General features: G+C 56.6%; 1 protein-coding gene across 18 annotated transcripts in view; it reads right to left on the bottom strand.

The window, feature by feature from the left end:
* BRD1 (bromodomain containing 1) overlaps positions 1 to 15,549 on the bottom strand; it is a 52,368-nt gene that overhangs the window by 1,695 nt on the left and 35,124 nt on the right. For 6 of the 18 annotated variants that reach the window (XM_065521964.1, XM_065521967.1, XM_065521966.1 and 3 more), the window contains 5 exons: positions 11,113 to 11,610; positions 2,712 to 2,847; positions 2,085 to 2,212; positions 1,103 to 1,212; positions 580 to 734 (listed from right to left, as the gene is read on the bottom strand). In XM_065521964.1, the coding sequence (XP_065378036.1) occupies positions 580 to 734; positions 1,103 to 1,212; positions 2,085 to 2,212; positions 2,712 to 2,847; positions 11,113 to 11,610 (1,027 nt within the window). Of the gene's footprint in view, positions 1 to 579; positions 735 to 1,102; positions 1,213 to 2,084; positions 2,213 to 2,285; positions 2,436 to 2,711; positions 2,848 to 7,322; positions 7,878 to 11,112; positions 11,611 to 15,549 lie in introns of those variants that run through there. The other 12 variants (XM_065521970.1, XM_065521972.1, XM_074003495.1 and 9 more) reach the window with 7 other exon arrangements.

Raw genomic sequence — 15,549 nt, 5'->3', positions numbered from 1 at the left:
GCTGGGGCTACATCTCTTCCCAGAGGCATGTGCTGCCAGCGTGTCCCACACAGAGGCGTCCTGGGGTCTGAACCCTGGCACATCAGAGTCCCAGGCACTGTGCGAAAAAGCAGCCCAGGGCACGGGGGAGCCTCCTGTGATGGGGTAGACGTCTGAGCAGAGCTGGGTGACACCAGGACGGAAGGCTCTAAGCACAGGGCCAGAGGCCAGGCCCGGGCGGGGGCCGTGTCCTGCAGCACAGGGGTCCAGGAGCCCAGCAGTGGGACCCCCAACACTATAGCCGACACGGGTAAGGAAGAGAAGAGATAGCCCGGGCCAATGGGCTCAGGTGAGAGGGAAACAAAGCCATCAGACAGAGACAGACCCTGTGCTCAGTGCCCATCCCACAGTCCCAGCAGGGGTGCTGGGCAGTGCCCTTCTCCACCAGGCAAACAGCAGAGCACCCACCTCCAACTTTAGCTCTGCCAGGGCCCAGCAGATAAAGAGGCTGCTCACCACAGGGACACTCGGGTCACCAAGCCCACGGCCCCCACACAACCACCCCAGCCGGTCCCCGGAGTCTAAGGCCTCTTGACTCACCAACTTCTCTTATTATCAAAAAAGAGAACGAGGAACAGCTTCTCGTCGGACTTGGTCTGCATGTGCTCCCCAATCTTCAGCACGTCTAGGGGTGGGGCCGGGATGGTGACGCCATTGTGGTGGCCAGGCACGCGCGGCATCTTCGGGTCAATGATCTGCACGAGAAGGACCCACTGAGGTCACTGTGAGGCTCACACCCACAGACGACTGCACCTGTCACCGCACCCCCCCCACCCCCCCCAGCTGTGTGAGCCTCCTCGGACCACCCCCACCCCCCAGCTGTGTGAGCCTCCTCGGACCACCCCCACCCCCCAGCTGTGTGAGCCTCCTCGGACCACCCCCACCCCCCAGCTGTGTGAGCCTCCTCGGACCACCCCCACCCCCCAGCTGTGTGAGCCTCCTCGGACCACCCCCATCCCCCAGCTGTGTGAGCCTCCTCGGACCACCCCCACCCCCCAGCTGTGTGAGCCTCCTCGGGACCCACAGGTGCTGGGGCCCTGGGCACCACGAGAGCCATACTCACCAGTGCCGGGTAGGAGGGGTAGCCGCTGCACTTGGCCCACACCACCTTCAGGGGCTCCAGCACTGAGGCGGCAGCATCGGTGGAGATCCACATGCTGTTCTGGCCAACTTCTGCGGAGAGAGGCACGGCGTCAGCAGGACAGAGGGGGCATGCCCTGCCCCCCAACAAAAGGTACACAGCAACAGGGTGGGGTCTCCGGAGCACAGCCCAGTTCCCAGGCCTTTCTCACCCACCCCCGGCAGCACCACTGCCTCTCTTGTGGAGTCCAGGCCCCTGCATCCCCCCCCGTCCCTGCAGCCCACCTGGGGACCCACCAGCCTCCCCCGGACCCAGAGAATTTTCTGCCCTCCGGGCTGGAAGGCTCTGACTCCAGGTGCCCAGCACAGTCCCTTCTGAGACCTCCTTGCCCCAAGGACGGGGCTCCCAGCGTGCTCCTGCCTCATTTATGCAGCTGACACCCCAAATCCGAAACCAAAGTCCTGGCTCCCCCTCCGCCAGACCAGCTCCCTGCTGTCCCTCCCACCGGGGGGGTCTCCGTCCTGATGCCCCCTCACAGCATGGCTGCCTTCCACAGTGAGGGCCGTGCCAACCCCAAACCCCAGGGCCTCCCCCTCTCCCAGGAGCCTGAAGCTGGGGGCACCCCCTCTGCAGTCAGTCCCCTGTGCAGCCACAAATGACCACTGAACCTCAACAACCCCAGACAGCCTTGACAGTGCCCGGCAGCCAGGAGCCACACAGAACTGGACGTTCCACAGGGAAACGAAGGCAGGATGGAGGAGGCGCCACCTCCACAGGCACCCCAGCAGGGCTGCAGCCCAGAGCCCCTCGGTGTATGATGAACCCCTCCCCAGGAGGTTGGCCAGGGTGGGGCTCCACACAGGGCACCGTGCTCCCTGAGCCAGAGTCCAGTCCCCAGCAGTCGAGCCCTAAGACGCTAACCGGGAGGTGTGGAGAGCCACGGACGCAGGTCCAGGCGACTCACCAGCTGCGATCCTGGCCGCCTTGGCGTAGTTCCCATTCTCGATGCAGGAGATCAGCTCACTGCGGTCCTCCAGCGTGTGCCTTCGCACAAGAGCCGGTTTGCCCCGCCCACATTTGGGCACACTAAAGCTTCGGGAGGAAGAGCAGAGGGAGTCAGGTGTCCCACCCCTGGCTTCAGCCTCACTCATGTTTCGTCCCGTGGGCTGCCCGCCACCAAGCCGGCCACGCGTCCTGCCTGACACCCCTGCAGCCAGGCAGGCCTGTGGGTGCACAGGTCTGGAGGGAGTGAGCCTGTGGCAGGGGGTACTCAGGAGGCCAATGAGACAGGCAGGGCTGTGCTCACTGCCAGATTCTGGGAGGAAAAGATCAAGTATAAACTTAATTGCAGTTTCTAAAATTGCGTTCCTATTTCACGTAGTGTTTTTCCTACTTCTGCTTGAATTCTACAAAGCAGATTAATATGCAGCACGGGAAACCACCCACAAGAGCAGAGCACACATGAATCCCAGGCCAGAATTTTTCAGAGGGCACTAAGATGGGAGCTGGAACGTCCTGGTCTCCAGGACAGCCAGGCAGGGCGGGTGGCTCGGGAGCTGCGTGGCAGGAAGTGCGGGGCCGCGGTGCCCACCTCGAGTCGCAGAGCGGGCTGTTGCTGGAGGAGATGCTGGACTCGGAGGCGCAGCGTCGTCGGGGTGTGGCTTTCCTCCCCAGGCCGCCGCCTGGCTCCTGCTCGCTCCTCGTACCCCCAAAGCCGTTGGTGAGACCTGGAACACAGGCAGGCCAGCCCTGAGCTCTGCGCAACCAGGGCGTGCCCAAGCAAGACTCAACTAGGTTTCACTTGGAACACATCTTACAAGGAACGTTTCACAGACAGGTAAGACAGCATCTTCCTTTTCACTCCCAGAGTACAGTCCTTACAGTAAGCAAACACCAAAGTTACTCGTTAAATGAAATCAATGTAACAAACTGCAGTCAGCTCTGACCACAGTAGTTTGCTGAGCACCGTGAAGATGCTCCTCTTGACAAGCCCAGGTCTTTAAACAGGCTCTGTGAAGGCAAAGAAAGGATGCCGTGAGCCTGCCACAGGAGCAGATGTGCAACCTGTGAGTGCAAACACGGGGGTGGCCTGTCCACGTGGGCACACGCCGCATCGGGACGGACCCTTCACCAGGCTGAAAGGGTCACCAAAGACACAAAATCGTGTTCACAGGAGCAGAGTTCCAGGGAACAGGAAATCAGGTTTTAAAAAGAAAAAACCTTGGTTCAAAAGACAAGTGTTAACATGAAGTCAAAAATGCTGACGAAACACTTTAAAACAGAGAATCCGGGGCCATGGCCGTGTCTGAGTGTCTCCGGCCTCACTCACTATGAAGCTGCGATCACTGGCATTCAAGTATTATACACAGCTACACAAAACACAGTCTACAATTCCATCATCTAAACATTTGAAAAATAAGGCATATCTCAGTCTTTTCCCCCTAAAAAGGCCTGACTTTATGTCAGTCAACAGGAAACAACACATGTGCCCAAGGTCCCCCCCATGAGGTCCCCCACGGGAGTCACAACGGGGGACGATGTTCCCGCCAGGGCAGCCTCTGGGTGTGAGAGCTGAAGCGGTGTGTAAATTTTTTTTTTTTTTTTGAGACGGAGTCTCGCTATGTCACCCAGGCTGGAGTGTAGTGGCGCGATCTCAGCTCACTGCAAGCTCCGCCTCCCGGGTTCACGCCACTCTCCTGCCTCAGCCTCCCGAGAAGCTGGGACTACAGACGCCTGACACCACGCCCGGCTAGTTTTTTGTATTTTCAGTAGAGACGGGGTTTCACCGTGTTAGCCAGGATGGCCTCCATCTCCTGACCTCGTGATCCGCCCGTCTCAGCCTCCCAAAGTGCTGGGATTACAGGCGTAAACCACCGCACCCAGCTGTGTGAATTTTTTTTATCCAAAAAGAACCCCATTTTCTTGCCTACCTCATCCTTACAAATTTTTAAATCTATTTCCAAAGGAAACTGTGTAAATTTGTAAATAAAGCATTAATGTAGAATTTTTTTTTTGGAAACGATGTCTTGCTCTGTCACCCAGGATGGAGTGCAATGGACTCCACAGCTCACTGCAACCTCGACCTCCTGGGCTCAAGTGATCCTCCTGCCTCAGCCTCCCGAGTGGCTGGGAGACATGTTTCAAAGGGAATGGCTGGACTGTGGGGTTTTCCACCTGATTCGAACGCTTCCCGTCTGTTCTCAATGAGCACGACTGACTGAAACAGAGGGGCTAAATCAACCTCGGTGAACAGCTCAGAAGGAAATGCACAGACTAGGAGGGCACCGTGCTGCCCTCCACAGACTCAAGTCAGACACTCGCTCTGTGTCTGCTGGACTGGAATGTACCGTGAGCTCCAAACGAAGCTCTGTGTTTCTCATTTTAACCTCGGTCATTTTAAGGCAGGAAATACGGCCAAGTGGGGGTGTCATACTCATTTTTGGCAAGGGAACAAATAAACGCAAGAATCTACAGTAGAAGGCCTTGAGCCACATGCTGAGCTGCCCCAGGGCTCCACATCCTCCCCACACTTATCACAGAGCGGCTCAGACCCTGCACACTCAGGCCCTGAAGGTGTCTCAAGAGGGAGTTTAAAGTCCTGTCCTGGCCCCTGAGGACCCCTCAGGAGCAAGGACTCCATCCCTACTCCCACCTGAGTGGGTGAAGGCAGGGGAAGCCCACCCAGCTTGCATCAGCAGTGGACGGATGGAGCCCAGCACCCCTGCCAGCGTTCAGCCCACAGGCCCAGGGACGGGTCTGCCAACGCGTGTGAGCCGTCTCCAGACAGCAGCCACCAGCCTGGCGACCCACACCCCACAGCCAGGCCCCCAGCGCACTTCAGACCCCAGGTACAGGGTGAGCAGACGTGGCCCAGGGCCTGGGTGGGGAGGCTTTGAGTACTTACTGCTCCGCCGAGCAATGGCCACCTGGGGGGAGACGAGGACCAGTACAGCCTTCACAAGACTGCCCAGTGACGCCAGCCTGAGGGCCCCAGCACCAGAGCACCCGCAGCTGTGCCGGCACCTGCAGCCCCAACACAGCCAGGCCATGCACAGGCCACTCACTAGCCATGATGGCCCCAGCTCCATGAGCACCACCGCATGGAGTGGGGCCAGGCAGGGGATTAAAACACAAGGCAAGTCCTTAATTCTCAGGAAGAGAAGAGTGATAAAATGCCCCTCTTAATTTTCCTAAGCATTCAGTGAGTGCACATATGACGCAAGTACACACAGAGGTTCCGCGTGTCACCCGTGAAAATGTGACAGCCCCCAGGAAGACGTGGGCAGCACGGACAAACCCAGACCAACCAAGACGCCACCCAGCGAGAGGCCTGGTGGGGGCGCGATGGCCGCAGGGCCTGAAAGGCAGTTCGGGAGCTAGAGCAGTGCAGGGTCACCCCAGAGGCCAGACCAGGCCACAGACACGACCCGGGAGGCTCTGCGGCCACTGCCTGGAGTCCCCAGAACCTCAGGGGAGCTTCGAGGTGGCCTGTGCTGCCCAGACCCTCCCAGCCTCCACCTGGGCCACCAGAAAATAATCTAAGACAGCTATGGTTCTGAGATCTCTCCATCTCAGCCCTGCCAACTCCCGCCCTGTGAGGCTCTTCCGGCCAGCTGGGAAATGTCCATCATGACGCGCACCCTCGGCACCCCTGCAAGGACCTCAGCCCAGAACATTCTGAAGCCCAGGCCAGCCTTGAGGTGGGAGCCAACGTGGGGAACCCAGGGCCTGAGGTCTGCAGAGAGGGGTGCCTGGTCCATGAGGCATTTGCAAACTGCAAGCACTGACATCGGGCCCAAGTCTCTAAATTGTGTATACAGCAGGGGGCAACTTTCAGCAACTTTTTCAGCACGAGGTGTTTTTTTAATGCTGAAAGTAAAGCTAGTGATCGTGCAAAATACATTAAAAGAGGCGGCGGCTGCCAGGGAAGGGCCACTGTCCCGTCAACACAGGAGCTGCACAAATTCCCACAGTGGCCAGGGTCTGCCCACCCTCAAGGGGCCTTCCCAGTGACTTCCTAGGAGGCCAAAGACTGAACACAGAAACGTCCCTCTCTGCTCCCAAAGGAGATGGCACAAAGGAGATGACGCAAAGGTGTCCCACAGCCCAGTCAAGCGTGGTCCCTGGAAGCCTGCCTGTCACCAGGTATATCCACAGCACACCTGTAACTGCCCTGGGAGGTCCCCAAAGGGTCTTCTGAGAGACTGCAGGCCACGGCAGCTGGGACACCGCCCCTCCCCACAGGCAAGAGAAGCCCCAGGGCCCACCTGGGGAGGCGGAGGCCTGCAGGTCTGACTGATGGGCCATAGTCTCCTCTAGCCTCAGGTTCCCAGCCCCTAACCCATATGGACACCACAAATCCTCCAGGCCACAGGTACAAGAACACCAGGCCCTGATCAGTGGCTGCCGAGACGCCTGAGGGCAGGGAGCCATGGGAACACATCCCCACAGCCCAGGATACAAGCCCGCCCCTGCCCAACCCTGCCACCAGCACCCAAGCTGCCGCCTCGGCTTCTCTGGCTCATAGGAAGCTTGGCTGTATGAAGCAGGTGGGCTGAGCCTGCACCCCGAAGACCTGAGCCCTGAGGGCCCCACGCAGTGGCAAAGGCTCCAGCATCCACGCTGCCCCAGAGGTGGGAGAGCCCATTATCTTCTGTTTTCAGTTTCACTTTACCGTCGTTAAAAGGAGAGCATTTTTGGTGCATTTTTCAACCTCTCAATAAAAACACACACAGAAGAAGAGTCCAACAGCACTCTGCTCTCGCTGGGACCCGCTCGTGATAACACAGCCGGGACGGTCAGAGACAGACCCAAAGCCCAGGCCAGACGCCTGCACAAGACTTGCTGGGACCTGCTCCATGACAGTGCAGCTGGGGACAGTCAGAGACAGACCCAAGGCCCATCTCGCCGGGACCCGCTCCGTGATGATGCAGCCGGGATGGTCAGAGATAGACCCGAGGCCCAGGCCAGATGCCTGCACAAGATCCCAGGCGTCCAGGAATGCCCCATCCAATGAGCAGGACTTCTCAGTTGGCCGCAGGGACACTCAGCGTGGCAGCCAGCAAGAGATAAACAGCAGCACTGCTCAAGAATCCACTGGGGATTATGGGGAGAAAACAGAGGAAGGGGAAGTAAGGGGAGAAGAAAATCAGGTAGAAAACCCAGAAATAGAGAAGATGCTAGCAAGTGAGTGAGCACGCACTGTCCATGCCACATCCTCAGATGGCGCCGAGCCAAGTTCCTCCATACCCCACGGCACCAACACAGCACAACGCGCCTGGGCATGGCCGCGGCACGCGAACCAAAGGTCACTACGGGATGGCTCCACACGCTCAGGACAGCCTCAGAATGCTGTCCACTGTGTCGTCGGCTGCAGCAGGCTCCCAGCCGGTGCCGGGCTCTCCTCTGCGTCCTTTTGTGACTATCCAGAGGGAAGGCTGAGGCGCCGCGACATCCCACCAGCTCCAAGCGTGCACCGGGCGCCAGCACCATTCCCACTGCCGGGCTGACTTACAGAGGGGGCGGGCTGGGGTGGGGGAGAGCTCCTCCAGGGCTGCTGTTTGTGTTTGTGTTTAGAGGATGTTTGAGCTGATGATTCCAATGGGATCCGCAAGAATTAAGTGAAAGGCAAGATGCAGTGATCTTTGTGTGTTCCAAAACGGCCGCTTAGCAGAACTCCAGTCCAAGTTGAGGTAAGAGAAAATGATTAGGGTCCAAAGAGTGAACTACCCAGCACATTAGTGGTTAAAGTGAGAACCTGGAAAACAGTGAAAAAGCCATTTAGTCTGAATGAAAGGGCAGGACAGCTCAGCCTCCTCCCTGAACCGCCGGAGACACCGAAGACACCTCCGCGCTCTCACGCCCCACCACGTGCACACGGAGACTCTCGCGGCAAGGGTCTCCGAAGGGCGGCGAGTGGACAAAGACACCCCCCGCGGTCTCACACCCCAGCATGTGCACACGGAGACTCGCGGCAGGGGTCTCCGGAAGGGCGGCGAGTGGAACACCGCTTCAGGTGACGGTTCACTGCTGGCGAGCGCGCAGCCGCGGGGGAAGGAAGCCACGAGCCAGGGCCACCCTCTGGGGCTGGGCCATCGCGGAAGCAGAAGGCCGCTGCACCGCACTCAGGCGGGAGGCCCACAGTGAGTGCTTCGCCTCCGGACCAGCAACCCTGTTCAGCCTGACTCAGAATCGTGCGCGTGCTGGTAAATGCCAGAGCACTCCTTAAAGTTCAGAGCACACAGAAGAATGTTTGGAAAACATCAGAAGGTTCCGAATAATTCCTGTCCTAAGACTGAGAAGAACTGCAGCTCGGAGCAAGAAATCCCCCATGTGCAGAGCACCAGAAGGTTCTGGTGAACCCAAAGCGAGGGCGGATGGTGGGACTGGCACCATTCAGAGCACGCCCAGCCCTCCCCCGGGCACCTTGGCCGCAGCAGTGGAATGCTCCTGCTCCCGAGGGCCTGGTCTTAATGCTGCTGAGGCTCCCCGCTGCTCAGGAGAGAGCTCAGGAACTCGCCGCGCCTCCACGGAAATCCACTGTCACTCGGGAATGAGAGAGCAGAAATCTCCACTTCAGTCAGGACCAAAGGGCACCACAATTCTCAAAAGCCACCATGGGCCACGCTCACTGAAGGTCTGCAGTGAGACTGCTCTACACCACTGTCACCACGGGAATCCCGCACAACACAACACTCCACTCCGGTGCAGGACAGTGGCCTGCAGGGGACACGTGCGCTTCTACAAGGGACATCTGATGCGCGAGCCTGAGCGGTTGCTGAGGACGTGGCCGCCAGCCGGCAAAACCCTGTCCACGGGGGGAGCCACAGCCGGGGCAGGGCCCGGTCGCTGGCGCCCCCTGGTGGAAGCCACCACATGAGCATCCTGCCGAGTGCGGAGGGGAGGCCGCCCCAAACCCCGCCCCGCGGCCAGCAGGGCCTCCACGCACAGAGCCCCACACCTCCGCCACCGACAGACGTGAAACCCCCAGGAAGCGGAGCGCCAGCCGAACTCCAAGTTCTGCGTGCGGAGGGGACGCCCACACCTGCACCGAACCAACCCCTAGTACCCAGCGCACAGCACCCTGACCCGATGCATCGCAGGACTTCCAGGGCGCTTGGAAAACCAGGTCAAAGAGTCTTTCGCCAAAGGTGGCTGAGAAAGGCCAGCGTGGTTAAGGGACATCCCCAAGTCCTGAGTCAAGGGCCACCTATCCTTATTGGTATCTTGTGAAGGATTTCAATAGCCTATTACTTAGAAATCAAAAAAGCTTTTTCAAATTATTTTAAAATGCCAATTTAGTATCAATCCATCAAAGTAAAAGCACATGGGCAGAAAATTTCTACACAATTCATTTATGTGCAAAATTTTCATACAAACCAAAATGACATTTACCGGAAATTACTTTGGCAACAAGAGGCATGACCTGATCGCTGGCAAGGGTGGGAGGTGCCCTTCCTTCCGCACAAAGACCTAAAGACAGCACCTGGTCTCGCTCCCCTCCCCAACGCTTCAGGCCAGAGACCAGCAGAAGGAGCAGGGTCAAGATGTGAAGAGTGGCCTGGGCGGGTCTCGCCCACCACAGCCTTCCGTCTGCGACCGGCCCGCCGAGGCTCCAGGACACAGGGCTCACTCGCCGCCCCTCTGGGAAATAAGCAACACCACCCAGCCCCACTCTCTCTCGCTGCCGAAGTGCACGAGGAACCACCGCACACCAGCACAGCCAGAAGAAAACGCGCTTCCCCTTATCTAGGTATAACAGGCAGACAGGACAGCCGGGAACCAAGCCTTGACTTGGGACAAAAACCAGAATGACAAACATGCTCCAAACACGCTTCCAGAAAGGAGACACTGGCAGCCTGACCTGGCACCTCCAGAAGCGCAGCCGGGACTGAACAAGCAAACCAAAGACAGGGGCTCCTCTTAAAAGGACACAAACTCCTCGACTTCCTCTGAGGGGCGGGGAGCAGAGGCTGCAGGAACACAGCTGCCCTCCTCAAATGCTCTGGGCACACACACGGGAACACCCCCGCCGAGTAATTCAACAGAGTTCAGTTACGAAAGCGCAGGAAGAGATGAGAAGCACTTTCCGGTGCTATTTCGGCAGGTCCTAATACCTCATCACATATGTGGCTAACAGGGCCACATAAAACAGTGAGGAAACGTTGCTGAAATCAACTGCAAAGTACCGCATTTACCATGAGGGCAGGTCCTCTCAGAGGCCCAGGAAGGGCCAGGCTCAACTCCGGTGTCCTAGGTCTGTGGGGCTGCAGGAGACCTGACTGAGGGGTGCAGAGTGGAGCTCCCACAAGTGCTGGGAGCGGCCAGTCACCAGTTTACCCAGATGTGCACAGCAAAGTCAAGATGACCAATTAAAACTACACTTGAATTCATTCTCAGTACTTTTTTAAAGATCAGAAGGGGCCAGGTGCAGTGGCTCAGACATCTAATCCCAACACTTTGGGAGTCAGAGGCCAGGAGTTCAAGACCAGCCAGGAGAACACAGTGAGACCCCATCTCTACCAAAAATTTTCAAATTAGCTGGGAGTGGTGGTGTGCACCTGTAGTCCCAGCTACACAGGAGGCTGAGGCAGGAGAATCACTCGAGCCCAGGAGTTGGAGGCTGCAGTGAGCCACTCACTCTAGCCTGGGTGACAGGGCAAGACTCTGTCTCTCTTAAAAAAAAAAAAAAAAAAAAAATCAGAGAGGAAGTATGCGCAGAAGACAGGACCAAGGACCACTGACCCCTGGCCCAGGGCAGCCCGGCAAGGCTGCACAATCTCTCGTGGCAAACAGACCCCCCCATGAGGGCGCCGACCTCAGAACCACAATTCAAGGCTTTTGAAAGAAAAAACTGCACTGCTGTCTTCCCTGGAAATTCAGAGAATGCTGCAAAAACAAGCTCGGCACCCCCCCATCACACCAAGGATCCTGAAGGACGCTCCCGGCACCGGTCGGCAAGGGCGCCTCTCAGGGCCGCCCGCGGCATTTACCTGCATCCAGGCGCTTTCCTGGGGACTCCTCCTCCACCTCGGAGTCTCCGCATGTGCTCCGCGACCTTTTCCTTGGCTGCAGAAGAGTCTCCAACCTCGGAAGGACTACAGACAAAAAGGTTTTGGTCCCTAGCTGAGGAGAAGTTGGCTGGGTTTCAGTGTTCTTGGCAGACTTTGGGGGGCTTACACTTTTCGATTTGCAGAAGAGAACAGAAGTGCGTCTGTTTACATCGCTTGCTGGCTCCGCCACCGCGGAGGCCGCCGCCGCCGGCACATCGCCACTACTGGCGCGGGTGGGCTCTGGAGGGCGTCCGCTTACCAGTGCGCTCTGAGTGCAAGCGCTATGTGATTCATTATCAAATGTGACTCTTTTGAAAAGTTTACTCTGCTCTGGGTTGAGTTCTACTGGTTTGAGGGTTGGTGGTTCTGAATTAGTCTCCGAGTTTGAAGGAAGAGGTAATGCATCTGATGGTTCAAGTTTAGGGGGAGAGTTATCTCCTGAAAAAATTATAAATAAAGTGATTTTTGAAAACTGAAGATTATAAAATCTATTATAAAACTTACTATAAATGTGAAGCCCACCAAAATACTAATTCAGTTAAGGAAACAATGCATCGCACGTACTGTCTGCTCGGCAGTGCGGCCCCGTGGGCTCGGGCCACACTGTGTGGGCTTCCCTAACGCCAAAGGCTGTGGCCCTGGGTGCATGCCCGGGCGCACAGTTACTCTCTGAAAAAAACTGTGAAAGATTATTTCACACGCGCCAATATTAAACACATCACTCAAGTTCATAACAATTTCTGCAATCAACAATTCACTTACCTTGAGGAGGAAAAGGTATCTCACATAACTAAAGGAGCCTTAAGTGGGCATTCCCACAGAGCTCTACTGGGCCACGAGGTTTGCAAATAAAAGGAAAGAAACATTAAATCTGATCTCTGGGCCGGGCGCGGTGGCTCAAGCCTGTAATCCCAGCACTTTGGGAGGCCGAGGCGGGCGGATCACGAGGTCAGGAGATCGAGACCATCCTGGCTAACACAGTGAAACCCCGTCTCTACTAAAAATACAAAAAACTAGCCAGGCGCGGTGGCGGGCGCCTGTAGTCCCAGCTACTCGGGAGGCTGAGGCAGGAGAATGGCGTGAACCCAGGAGGCGGAGCTTGCAGTGAGCTGAGATCCGGACACTGCACTCCAGCCTGGGCGACAGAGCAAGACTCCGTCTCAAAAAAAAAAAAAAAATCTGATCTCTGCTCAAGGTCTTCCAAGTCAAAAATGCAAAACAAGCAAACAAACAAAAAAAGAAAAAAGCGGAGTGGTGACTGGCTGTGGATGACTCTCAAGAAAGGCAGGAAAAAAAGCCCTGCTCACCCCAGCGCAGAAGTCTGTGCCACGTTCCCAAATACTGTGATGGGAGCTTTCAGGAAAAAAAAAAAAAAATGTTTTTAAATAAAAAGTCTTTGGAAAAAGACTAACCTCTTTGTAAAGCCTTTTTGACATTATAAAAACCAGAAGTGTGAAATGGTACAGAGCCCGCGGTCAGGGGGACGGGCTCTGTGTGCTGCCCTGAGTCCAGGAGGCTGGATGGGCTCTGGCACAAGGCTGACGGGGCGAGGCGATGCCACACCAGGCCGACCACTGAGGCTTCTTCCCAAGCAGGACTGGTGCTGGCAACAGGAAGTGTGACCACTTTAATCCTTAGTATATATTGTCACCGGGTACAGCTTTCATTTCATTAAACCTGCAAACTTTTCTAAAACCGTCTGAAGTATGTATGGTTACTACTGTAATTCAAAAAGTCGTTTTGAAAATCCAAAACTACACAACAAGGCTCAGAGCAATGTTTTGAGACTGACAGAAAAAGTTCTCCCCAAGGCTGGGCCCCATGATGCCGGGCAGCAGTGCTTTTGGCTGCAAGGTGCCTCTGATTTCAAATGACACTGAGCGCCTTAGAGCGCCTCACAGCCGATTCAAATACAAGGGGGAAAGCCTCACCTCAACAAAAAGTCACCCATGCCAGCCGCTGGGAGCACAGCTGTCACGTGGGAACGCTGTATCCCAAGGCAGGGGCACACGCGAGGTGACAAAACTCCTTCCCCTCCTGTTCAACGTCGCCAACAGGCTTAAGGAAAAGGTGTTTGTGAGACACCTGGGAACGCTGGCCGGAGGGAACTCGGCAATGCGGAGAAACAAGGCTGCTCATGAGCATCTACGGCTCCAGCATCCCTGGGCCTGTGCAGCAGCCGGAGGGGCTCAAGCACTGAGTCTGCAGCGTCCTGATGCAGCCAGTGTCTGGGGCACAAGGCCTGGGGCCTCACTTCACTTCCTGCCTCCTCTTCCACCTCCTGGCCCCCCTTCGAGCTCTCGTCCTGATCATGACATTCAACTGCTCACTGCAATCCCAACGGCCTCTGCAGGGCCAAAGCCAGTGGTCAACCCCAGTCTTGGCCTCTGTGAGCACAAGAGCACCAGGCCAGCAGAGATGGAGCCTGAAGGAGCCTCCTCCCAGCACCTCCAAGAGATCCCCTTCCCCCCACTTTTCCACAGCTATCTAACAGGCACTGTAAACCCCCATCTCCTGCTTCTGGCGCAACCCTCAGAACCACCACTCCTGTCTGGCAGCAGCCCCAAGACGTGCAGACGTCCCTGCCTTGCAGAGGGCCCTCCCCCACCATGGGCCACACCCCCTCCTCCACACCTCCAGCTCTCCGCCCAGCAAGGACGCCCCATGTGGGACTCATAACCATCTCCACGCTGCAGGGACTTCCCCAACCCCTGGTCTATCCCAAAGTGGGCCCCCGTGGCCCTGCCTCAGCCATGCACGCCCCCCACATGCACCCCACACGCCCCCGACCTCTCTGCGGCAGCTCCACATGCAGGTCGGGCTCCAGCCACCAGCACACAGGCTGAGGACGTGCTCCTGCAACACTGACCAGAGGCATGAAGGAGGCCGTGGTCAGGAACAGAGGTTGCTGGCACCTGGGTGCACAGCCACCTGCCCAGCCGGGACCACACAGGCCCCTCCCCCAGCCAGGACCAAAAAGGCCCCCGGACCGTTCAGTGCCTCAGTTCCTCATCCATAAAATCAGAAAAAACAGGACCTGAGCCTCCAGGCTCCACGACACAACAGGCAAGCCCAACCCATCCCTCGAGTGGAAATCTGACTGGAAGTTAACATACAAGAAGGAAAACTCCTCTCAAACCTCGCTGACTGCGGGCCACCTCAGGCCGTCACTTAACTGCACATGAGAAAAGCTCAGAACACACTCGATACAACTCGGGCATAAGCCTCTCAGACCCCGTCCATGTATGAGTCAGGATCCTAGAATTCCAGTCCCTGGAACTTGTCACATATTCCAAATGGCAAAATGGTTATCTAATCTAAACCAGCTACTCTAAGAAACTAAAAGACCTAGTTAAGTCTGCAAGAACAATTCTGCAATATTTTGCCCACCTGGCCACCCACGATGTCAATCAAAGGCTTCTGTATCGAAGCCACAGATGCTTTGGAAAATCACAGCATAACACAGGCAGACATTTTAGCTCACGAGCGGCAACCACACTGTCCCTCCAACAACCCTGCCTCGAGCCTCCATCCTCTGCAATTCCGAAGGGATAAAGCTGCATACTCTGCACCTTCTACCCTGAGGAACACGCATCCTTTCTTGAGGGCCACAGTGCTCCACAGGCTCAGTGCCCGTGCACATGAAGGGCCCACAGCTGCCCTGGACTAAAGGGGACGCCCCAGAGCCTCTGGCAAAGGCATCACTGTGACCGGAAATCCCAACGACTCGACATGCAAGCCTCTTTCACCAGTTCACAGTGCAGACCCTGCTCCTCCTGCCTGCACTGTCCTGCCTCACCATGTCAGCAGACACCAACCTGAGCACACGGTGGAGATGAGCCTTCTGCGAGATGCACATCCGTCCCACAGGCTCATCAGACAGGATGGAATCCCAACTGTGGCATGGCCCCCACCCAGCTGACACGCAGCCCCGGGGAAGTCAGACCTGGCAGGGCCAGCTCACAGCAACAGCCCGAACCTCTGCACTTGGCAGACTGAGTCATGGCTACAGCAGAGCCTGCGGGAGGGCAGGTGCAAGGGAACTGACCGGGACCAATGGCGCAGCCCAGGAGGTGTCTCCTTCCTTCAGATACTAGAGTCTCAGGGGTCTGGCACCCAACGGCTACAGCTTGTTCAAGCTACTTCAAATGGAAGCAATATAAGTATGACATAGGTACTGTTAAATTACAATTTAAGTGAGACTGTATATTTGCCATTGAGGAATTACTATCTTTTCAGGTGTGAAAATATTGTGGTTATATTTAAGAAAAATGATGGAGAGGCTTTACTGATGAGAACGTTCCTGCTGGATTTTTAAACATCTGATTCTTGGTTTTCGTCCTATTATAAGTATCATAAGTTCACATTTCTATACCA

This window comes from Macaca fascicularis, chromosome 10 (assembly GCF_037993035.2).
Source record: "Macaca fascicularis isolate 582-1 chromosome 10, T2T-MFA8v1.1".
In the NCBI taxonomy this organism is placed as follows: Eukaryota; Metazoa; Chordata; class Mammalia; order Primates; family Cercopithecidae; genus Macaca; species Macaca fascicularis.
Note: the sequence above shows the minus strand (reverse complement) of the source record. Positions and strands in the feature narration are given on the sequence as shown.